Genomic DNA, 10,887 nt, shown 5'->3' with positions numbered 1-10,887 from the left:
AGAGCAATGTACTCCTTAATGCTTGAGATGGAGGTTGTTTGATTTTATGTACCTCTGATAGCCGAAGAAGCTGTTAGATCAAGTAGATTTATGGTCTTGAGAGAGAGGTACTCCTAACTCCTAAGTACCTAATAATGGAGATTGACCAATTCTAAATTTTGTTGTTTAATTGATTTATTCAATTATTATTTTATGGTTTGAACATAATTTTTTTTTTAAATTTATATAAATCCGATTAATTTATTCAATTAGAAAATTTTAATTTTAATATTAAAATTTTTAAGTTGTATTTAGTTTATGAAAAGTACTAAAAAAAAAAAGAAATACTAAAGAAAAAGATTTTTTTTCATATGTGATTATACTATAAAAAATATTTTAAAAAATCAAATACAATTGTAATTAGTTAAAAATTTGTGTATTTTTAAATTATTTAAATTTTATATAAAAAATTAATATATATAAAATGAGTTTGAAGAATATATAAAAATAATTTATTGATTTTAAATATAAAAATAATTTATTTAGATTTTCTCTTTCTATTTTCTTTGCTATGTTTTGTATTAGCCAAACATAACCTTAAATTTTTATATGAATCCTACTGAAAATGCAGTTTGTAAACATGAAAACTCGTGGAATGTTGGGCTTGGGCCCTCGTGGTTAAAGTTCGAAATACACCTAGCAAGGCTCAGGTAATCCTTTGAGCCAACTTGGATTTTTACTACCTGAGGCGACTTGGATTTGTAATTTTAGGCCTACACTTATCACATATTTTTGTAAGAATTGGGTATGGATTATGGGTGATGCTTTAGGCAGTGTCTACTTGATAACGATTTTATGATTTTTATCACATTCAGTAATTGGATGGTAAAAAATAATTTGGCGGTGCACGTCAGAATCCGATCTAAAATGGTCAGATTCTAGCCACATTAAATAACGGTCACAGGCCCACCATCTGTAGAAGCATATAGTGTAAAATACGCAAGCTCAGCAAGAGAGAGAGCAATTTCCTTTAATGTAGCTAAAAAAGTGGTACATGTTTCGCTCTGTAAAATTTTTTACAAGTCATAAGATTTACCTACAAGGGTAGAGATGCAGCAGACCAGCAATTCAACAGGCTTACCAACCCCTCGTTTTATCAGCCTTGTCTTGCAGCTCTTCGTTTGTGTGTGACACCAGTTAAACCATGGAAGAATCATTGATGCCTTCAGCATTCCAGGATGGAATTCCATCCTCTGTCGATGCCAAAGCCTGGAAAAAAAAAAGGTTCATAACACTTGATAAAAAGCTGTCACACTCGTCTGTAGGAGTTAGTAGGGGTTGGATAAACAACTTCCTGGTAGCTGTCAGGTTCATCTTCTTCATCAGAGGATAGGAGGGATGACCCCATCCAGGCCTTAAAGCCTTCATTAACACGCCTTTCCACATCTGGGTTCACTTCCAAGGGGCTGGCTTCCAACATTTCCAGGCCGAGATTTCTACCAGCAAAGTCACCTTCATCTAGGATTACGGCAGCTTTCCTTCTTAAGAAGAAAGCAGTTCCCCCATATAGTAAGACTAGCCCCCATGTCCCAACCTCATAGCACCAAAACAAGGTTATGGAGCAGCTGCTCCCAAGCGTTAGGAGACTGGAACCAAGAAACAGTGCAAGAAGACCAAAGATGATAGCAAACACAATGTTAAGAATGGATAGACAACGTACACCTCCTGTAAATTACAAAGAAGAGAGTTCAACACACTAGATAAGCAATCCATGCAAATGGATACCTATTCCTTAATGAAAAATGAAAAATTTTAAAAAATTAAGAAAAAGAAGGATGTATACAAAGTTTGAGATTTAAGAACAATTAGTATGGATTAATTAAGGTATGCATTATATATCTTTGAAGAACCAATGCAACGGCATTGAACCAAATATTTGTTATAGAATAGATAAGGCATTATTCCAATCGTTTGGCATAGAACAAAAGTATCACTTATTAGCAGCCAAATCTCGGTCAAAAATCAAGTCAGAATAATTCAGGAAAAACACATACCCCTTTTTGAAGCACAGTAGTTATTTTCAACCACCTTTAAACAGCCATGTCTTGTTGGAGCAGAATAAGCAACAGTCATTCCTGGAGTATGAGTAAAACCACAAACAAATGGAAAATCACAAAGCATATCCAGTTATTCCATGAATAATGGTGATTACATAAAGTTCAAGTAAAATAATTGGAACTAGCATGAGAATGAAATTTCAATGAAATAATATCTATAAGAACAACGTTTTATTAAAAATTTAGCACCAGAATAAGCAAAGTGTCAAAATATGACACCAAGGATAAAACCTGATATCACAGGCAAAGGAGATGTTTCAACTTTTCTTTTTGGCAAACAAAAGGCTAGCTGTAAGATTAAATACTACGTTCATATGCAAAGTGAAATTCGAATGATTCCTTTAATTCCTATGAATACATTGTGTTACTTAAGCCCAGTAAAAACAGAAAAACAACAAATTCAACTTCTAGATTCATATGCAGAACTCTACTCCAATTAACATGGGAAGGGCATGCCTCCTACATGAAATGTAAATCAAGTTTTAACTGCACCTAATGAGAATCTTGTACTTTCAGCGAGTCCTCGAGAACTAAGACCAAAGCTGTGCTTTAATCCATTCTTGTTGCTTTTTACCTCAAATGCTAGAGTCCTTAAATGTTTAAAATCTAGGTTAAAGATATGACACCACCAAGCATGTCTTCTGATTTGGAAGGTTACATTTAGTTGCAGTATTTGAAAATTACAGGAGTCAGAATTTTAGCTTATTTTCCTTCACTACGTTTTCTTAGCATCCAAACAGAGGTAAAGTAATAAAAAACAAGTAAACAAAGAAAAAGATGATCAAAGGAAAGAACACATTCATCCGGTAATAATTTACATTCTCTAAGCAGCCAACAGATTTCTATAAAAAATATAATAAAAAAAAAATTAAAAAAAAAAGAAGTCAAAAAGCAGGGCAGAAACACAACAATCCTTCAAATTTACAATTTCTTGCCCATTCAGGGGACTCTGTCGGTTGTCAGTAGCCAAACACAACTAGAAGAAAAATAACACCAATTTTCTTCATCATCCGAGAAATGAGCAATAAATCACAGTTGAACATTCCAATTTCTCTCCTTTCCCAACATTTTCCCAGCAACCAAACAGAAATAAAACAAAAGGTCAAAAGTGCGAATACAACAGTCTTTCAAATTAGCAGTCCCACTTTCTCAGCAGCCAAACACAAGAAAAACAAAAATAACACAAAATTTTCTAACCTGCCAAGAGGTAAACAGACGAGGCGAAGAAAATCAACATGGAGGGAATGAACACAACCATCCAGTAATAATCCGCAGTTTCTTGATCCGTAAGATAAAAAGCACCGGGAAAAAGATCCGAATCGCCTCCTTTGGCAGCACTGACGGAGAGCTGCTGAAGCCGTGGATCGCCGCAGAACGGCCGCTTTGCGCTATTTCCAGGAAACACAATGTTCAAACTAATGACCGTAGAGATAACAATAGCAAAGGTTACGATGGCCAAACTGCAAATTAAGAGTGGTCTTTGAAGGTGAATCCAAGCTTTGTCTTCTTCGCGGAGCGCATCGTACTCGTGCTTCGGCATGAAGGCTTGCCGGAGCGCATCGCCGATGATCGCCATGGATGTAATTCAACGGATTTTCCCAGGTTTCTGAAACCCTAGCTCATGGCCTTGTGCATTGGTTTTGATTTTTTTTTTTTTTTTTCTCTCTTTTTCGGTTAGTGGTGATTTGACTTGCGCACCGAAACATGAGCCTTAGGGATTAACGTAACTTCCAATATAAGTAATGAATTTTAATTTCAATTTTCAACATTAATATGAGTCGCGGCTCGTCCTTGATGGGAAGAGTCATGAAAATCCTATCATTCTCCGTCAAATTCCGTTAATCTTCGAGTTTGTTATATAAGGGCATATTTGTAAAAGTACAAAATGTGAATGAAAAGTGTATTCCATTGTGCCATCATTGTTGTGCATAAACCATTTATTAAAAGTTTTGCATGATATTACCTTATATTTAAGGTAGGAAGTAGGAAATCTCCTTACCCATTAGTTAGCTAAAAAAAGTTGAGGTTAATTTGAATGCGACATTGGTAGATATGTCATTTGCAATAATTTTGATAGACATTCAACATTTGATTTGATGAATAATTACTTTCAAAATATTTACTTCTAACGGTATAACTATTGCTTAACATTTTTTAGGATTTTTAGAATAAAAAAGTTATCAGAATCAAATGGATAAGTGTGAGGAGGCTTTTCGTCAACACAGAATGTAACTATCTTCCCCTTTTATGATGTTTTATCAAGAATTTTAATATAAATTGAATTTATATTAATGGTCTTTTTGGTGAGAATTTAGCGTGTGTGTGCAATGAGTAATATAAGTAAATATTGAAAGAAGCAGAATAACTATATTGATTATAGATTAGTTGGTTTTCATTTTAGTACTTAGGTAGCTAAAGTCATATTTTCAAGTATAAATGATTACAATGTCATTGGATCACCTAATTTGTTTGATATTATAAGATCGTTAACTTTTTTGAAACTTGAAGGATTTTAATGTATTGTGTAAACGTCATAAAGTGAATAAAAAGCTTAGTAATGACTATTTTTGCCTTAAAAATAGGTGAAGAGGAGGAGGATTACAAGTTGAGGAAGTTTTTAAAAACTATTAGTTTAAAGGATCAACTATCAAAGGGGTTGGAGCTAGGTTTGTTCTCCAAAGTCCAAATGGGGTCATATTAGAAAGAACTATCAAATTTAGGCGGTGTGCCTTCAATAATGAAGTCGAATATGAATTTCTCACTACAGGGGTTGGAGATGGCTAGTGGTTTACTAGTGAAACGGCTCTACTTGCAATTGGTAAATTCATGGTTGATTATAAAAGTTAACAAAATGAAGGTAGGTTGATAGACAATTCCCCTGGGTTCTACTCTCACTTGTTAAACCAATAGAACTACCTGAAGAGATGAAAACTTAAGAATTTTTTACAGTACCGAGTTGAAAGTTTTGCAAGCTAAAGTCTCATTCAATTTAGATCCGACGGCTAGGAAGCATAACAGGGAGTGCAACAACGTGGAAGTCGTCCAATACGCCTACGGTATTCAAATCTAACAGTGCAAAAACATCACAGCCAGAATCATGAGTGCTCGGGTTTCAACTTTCAACCTTTGAATATCGGTGTTCGAACAAGAAGTCAAAACTTTGATCCCAGTCTTTCATCGGAGCTCTCTCTGTTTGCGTCAATGGCTTTTCTCTCAACTCCCCCTTTTGCTTCCACTGCTTATCCGGCCAAATTCAGTCATCATTCACTCGATTCACCAGTCTTTACTCCAAGATTTTCAGTTTTAGGACTTGGGTTTCGAAGTATCTCCCATGGGGTGGTGGTTAGAAACTCTAATCAAGCTGAACCTTTGGTTGGTGAGTTTTCACGTCGTTTTGAATTTTTTTTTTGGTGGGTTTATTAAAATTCGGTGGTAATTGACTTGTTTGGGTTCTAATAACTCATAGTTTTTGGTTGAAATTTGAAATTTGGATTGTGTATAGTGTTTACCTCTGTTTGCCTGCTGAGAAAATGTTCGGAAAGAAAATAAACCGAGATTTCGGATCTTCTATTTTTCATTGGTCGGAGCCCAGAAGAAAAAAATGTAGTAAAAGACCTTCCACCCCAACTGATGCAACTATTTGGCTTGGTTAGGGTAATTGCCTTCCATTTTTCCTTTTCGGAAATTAAATGGCGTAAATATTAGAGTCAAAATTCGGTGTTTCTTTTTTCTTTTCTCACGTTTTCTCAGCATCCAAATGGGGTCCAGTGAGTATGATGAATATTTTGATCTTTTTTTTTTTTTTTTTTTGTGGTTTCTAAGACTAATAACTTTTTGTGGCAGATTCCACTCAAATAGCTGATGTTCCACTGTTGTCTTGTTTGGAGGTTTATTTTCTTTACCTTTCTCTTAAATTAGTTTCTGTATGTCACATGGGTGTTTGAACTTTCCAAGAAAGTTAAAACAATTGAACTTCATTAAATGCTTTTATGTGTTGGTCTACATGATATATCATGTTGAAAGCATATTTTGAGAACTTAGCAGAAATTTATATGGTTGGCACATCATTGATACCCAGGAAATCATTTATTTTTTCTCTGTTGTGGGAACATATTCTGCATTGATTTTCTTGATAATGCAATGATATGTTTGTGAAGGCCATTGAAAGGCTAAAAACAAGCCAAGAAAACCAAAAAAGCAAGCAGCAATACCTGGCCATGTATTCTAGCATTTTTGGTGGAATCACAACAGATAAAGCAGCCATGGTGATTCCTATGGATGACCACATGGTCCATCGAGGTCACGGAGTCTTTGATACTGCAGCAATAATGGATGGGTTAGTGATTCAGGCCTCATGACAAGTAGCACCCTTCCTGTTTTATTATTTTCTTATATATCAGCTGCATCTTTTGAATAGTATATATGTAATTGATATCCATGTCAGGGTTCTGAAATGTTTTATACGCCAATCTACTTTGTGATTACTTCATTAGATGCAATCTTCTTTGAAACTGAATTTATTTTAATAGTGCTGCAAAATCCCTGGCTGCTCCTCCATGAGAAACTATATGTACTAGTTCATGATGAAGCATACTAGGGATCAATACCTTAAGAATTCTAAGTGGCTAGTACAGCCCAGCTTTCAGCAAATATCTTCTTTTGATTCCCACCAGAAGTTATAAACCTTTAGCTCAATCAGTAATTTAGGCTCCTTTCTGTTTTTTCTGTGTCCCAGATATCTCTATGAGTTGGACCAGCACCTAGACCGTTTTCTAAGGTCAGCATCCATGGCCAAAATCAATCCCCCTTTTGATAGAGAAAGCATAAGAGGAATACTCATACAGACAGTAAGCGCTTCCAAATGTAGAAAGGGTTCACTAAGGTACTGGCTTTCAGCAGGACCTGGTGATTTCCAACTATCTCCATCAGGCTGCCAACAATCAGCTCTTTATGCAATTGTAATACAAGATCTATCTCCTTTTGATCAGAAAGGCATTAAGGTGGTAACTTCATCAGTCCCCATAAAAACCCCTCAATTTGCTACCATGAAGAGTGTGAATTACCTGCCAAATGTGCTTTCAAAGATGGAAGCTGAAGAAAATGGTAGCTATGCAGCAATTTGGCTAGACGATGACGGGTTTATTGCTGAAGGACCTAACATGAATGTGGCTTTTGTTACAAAGGAAAAAGAACTTGTGATGCCCCACTTCGATAAAATTCTTAGTGGGTGCACAGCTAAGAGAGTTTTGGCTCTTGCTGAGGGGTTAATGAGGGAGGGGAAGCTTCAGGGAATTAGAGTGGGAAATTTGAGTGTGGAGGAAGGGAAGAAAGCAGATGAGATGATGCTTATTGGCAGTGGAGTTCTCGTTCGGCCTGTATTGCAGTGGGACGAACATGTTATCGGTGATGGTAAGAACTAATATTCTCCATATTCTGTCCACCCTGGGAAATGTTCGGTTTTAAGTCAATATATGACACTGAATAAACTTCCAACTTTGATAAAACTGAACAGACATGATACTTTGTGGAAATATTGTTGATTATCACATATTCACATGACATTGATTAGTTTTCAATAATTGTTTCTTTGTAGGTAAAGAAGGTCCTGTGACTTTGTCTCTCTTGAATCTTATTCTGGATGACATGAAGTCTGGTCCCCCTACCGTTCGAGTACCTGTTCCTTATTAACCAAACTTGATTCCATCATGTTGGTGCTGTATGATGGCGGGTCCTTGAACATCAGAATGCTATGGTCCCAAATTTTCTGCTGGTTTTTGAAGCCAGTTTTGGGAATTCCTTCCAACAAAACTGTCTGCTTGTAAATTGAACTGATCCCTTTGATGAATGATAATTGACCGAAGTCCTTGAATTTGTCCTCTTATCCATGATGTGTAAAATAAGAAGTGATAAATTCAACATATGTACAACTTGTTTTGGTGTCATTATCATGTCGATGCATCAAAAGGGAAAGAATCCCAGATTTTGTTTTCTCCATCTGCCTCCTTGACAACCAAATGGATTCTTAGGAGTATATATTGAAAGTTCAGGCAGAACTTTATTTTTCCTGAACTTCCATGCTTCATCCTATATATGAATTCAAATGTTTTTCTGACCTTACCATCTTTTAGGGGTTATATACATAAACAAAACGATACATTTAAAATGAGAATTCATATAGAATGCAATGAAGTACCAGAAATTAGGCTCTAATTAGCTGTATTGTCTGTACAGTTCTGCATTGACCCTAATTTACTATATAATACAACTTGATGTGATGATTTAGCTTTAAATTACTAAGTATTGGATTAGAGAAACCCGACAACTGATCTATATCAAAATTAGATAGATTATTTCTAATGTTTTGTGAAACATCTAGGCTTACATATGCTTTAGGTGTTACCTAAGCCATTGCCTTGCAAAAAGTGATGCCTATTTGTTTTCTTATGCCAAACAAATATATTCCAAGCCCATTAAAGAATGCCATAGTGGGTTAGAAGAAGAATATTTAGGCTTATTTTTGGATTCTTCTTCTGTAAAACACAGCCAGCGAGGAAAGAAAAGGCCTTACAAAATTTAGAAGCTTTGTTTTCCCTCTTTTTAGTATGAAAAGTCTTCAGAAACTTTTGACTCTTCTGTCAATGTTATTCTTCATTGAAGGCTATTCTATACCTAATAGACTGCCCACCTAATTCAGTTTTCTAACTTTTCTTTGCTCATGAGGAAAAAGCATGACCTTGAGCTAACATGAGAATTTCTTCAATGCATCCATGAAAGAGAACAAAAGTGTGTATCCAAACACCTCCCTGTAGAACTTTGTCAGAGCATCTATGAAAGAAACAAAAATGTGCATCCAAACACCTACGGGGAAAATTTGTTAGTCTTAACTTCTAAGGCTACGTTTGGTTTTAGAAAGTTTGAAGAAAAATGCGAGAAAGAAAATGGAGAGGAAAAGTAGAAGAAAAGAAAAAGTGAAGGAAAATATAAAATATACTTGATAAATTATTTTTATATATTATTTTAATTTTAATGTGCTTATTTCTCTTCTTCTATGTAAAAATTTAATTATTTGATTTTTTTTTTCATACTTTCTATAATAAAATCAAACATGAGAAAAATATTTTTCTTAACATTTTTTTTTTCCTTTACTTTCCGGGAACTAAAACATAAGGGATTTTCAATTTTATTGTATTATGTCCTGTTTGTTTCTAAAAAATTACTAAAGGAAAAAAAAATGTTAAATAAAATGATTTTCTTATATTTGTTTTTACTATGAAAAATACGAGAGAAAATTAAATATGTTTAAAATTAGTTAAAAGCTTATTTATTTTACAATTATTTAATTTTTATTAAAAAAGTTAAATGAGTTGAAAATAATACAAAATATTAATTTATTGATTTTACTTATTTATTTTTTCTTTTCTTCTATTTTTTTCTCTTTACGGCTACAAAATTATTTTGATTTTAAGTATAATTATAGGTTATTTTATGAAATTTATTTAAAATATTGGATGACTTAGGTGGTGTTTGTTTTTTGGTTGAATAGAAAAAGCCAAAATATTTGATTTTTTCTATTCAGCTAAAAGTAACCTGTTAATATTATTTAACATAACTAAATTAATAATAAGTTCACTTTAATTATGTTGAATGATGTTAACATGTTACTTTTAATTGAATAGAAAAAGTCAAATATTTTAACTTTTTCTATTCAGTCAAAAAACAAACATCACCTTAAACTTTAACTTTCTAGCCTTTGTAACACCTAAAAACAAAATATTTTTTTTGTAAAAATTTTCAAATATTAAAAATATTATAAATGCTTTTTAAAATCATGGTCAAATAAAATTTTTAAAAATTACTTTTAATATTTTTTTAAAATATTTAATAAAATTTTAAAAATATTTAATAATTTTTTCTCTTTCAAATATTTAAAAAAAAAAAAAAAAACATTTTGAATACAAACACGAGAAAGGTACTCTTGATATTTCATTTTCAGCCATTAAGGTTTGTATAAGCTGAGAAGCATAATGCATGGACTTGTATTCGGATTACAGTTGGAACAATCAATTATCCAATCATTTGTAGGACCTTTCTCTATTATTATCATCTAACTGTTGGCTTCTTTCTTTTTCTTTTTATGTTTTCAATATATTTTGTACTTTTTCCTTTGTGGGGCCTTCTGCATGCAACCAAAACAAGAGGTGGTCTCGCTTTCATCTTCTTGGCTTTATTTTGGAGGCAATTAGGTTTCATACAAACACAAAATTCTTAGGTAAACGAACAAAGCCGTTTGCCACCTCATCGCCGTCTCATACCAGCCAATATAATATTTTCAAAAATTACTTATAAGATAGTCCGAAAATTAGATCGTGAAATTTGAAATTTCTATACGTTGAGGGTTAACACTGTAATTTTACCAGCAGTTGTAACGTTAAACCCGTGCCTTTCACAAGTTGGTGAGTGGTGACCGGTGAGTTTATTGAATACCGCAACGACGTCGTTTAATTGCTACCAATATGGGGGTACACTTCAAATAAACATTCACCACCGTCGATCTACAAGGTCGGTCAATCGTACGGTGAGGACGGAAGACCTACAAGTCGTACGCCATTGGTGGACACGACAAAATCTTACGTGTCGATATCGATGGAAAAAGGTCGAAGTCTAAGAGAGCCCATTGGAGGAGCAGTTTGAATCCTTCCAAGGCGAAATCAAACAGAAACGCGGATATTTGTCCGTGACTAGGAATTGATAAGAACAGAAAAATGACAAAAATACTCCCTCAATATTATTT

The 10,887-nt window shown here is 33.9% G+C and overlaps 2 protein-coding genes across 2 annotated transcripts; one reads left to right on the top strand and one right to left on the bottom strand.

Moving 5' to 3' along the window:
• Positions 1-965: 965 nt before the first annotated feature.
• LOC100244114 (uncharacterized) lies at positions 966-3,995 on the bottom strand. Its single transcript, XM_059736186.1, has 3 exons — positions 3,294-3,995; positions 2,034-2,114; positions 966-1,704 (listed from the first exon to the last, which is right to left on the bottom strand). Exons 1-3 carry the CDS (start codon positions 3,670-3,672, stop codon positions 1,289-1,291), a joined length of 876 nt encoding a protein of 291 aa, XP_059592169.1. The 5' UTR covers positions 3,673-3,995; the 3' UTR covers positions 966-1,288.
• A 1,070-nt stretch (positions 3,996-5,065) lies between these two features.
• LOC100266456 (D-amino-acid transaminase, chloroplastic) lies at positions 5,066-8,038 on the top strand. Its single transcript, XM_002284070.4, has 5 exons — positions 5,066-5,472; positions 5,940-5,983; positions 6,254-6,432; positions 6,832-7,505; positions 7,690-8,038. The coding sequence occupies exons 1-5, from the start codon at positions 5,298-5,300 to the stop codon at positions 7,782-7,784; spliced, it is 1,167 nt and encodes a 388-aa protein (XP_002284106.1). The 5' UTR covers positions 5,066-5,297; the 3' UTR covers positions 7,785-8,038.
• The last annotated feature ends 2,849 nt before the right edge of the window (positions 8,039-10,887 follow it).

This window comes from Vitis vinifera, chromosome 4 (assembly GCF_030704535.1).
Source record: "Vitis vinifera cultivar Pinot Noir 40024 chromosome 4, ASM3070453v1".
In the NCBI taxonomy this organism is placed as follows: domain Eukaryota; kingdom Viridiplantae; phylum Streptophyta; class Magnoliopsida; order Vitales; family Vitaceae; genus Vitis; species Vitis vinifera.
Note: the sequence above shows the minus strand (reverse complement) of the source record. Positions and strands in the feature narration are given on the sequence as shown.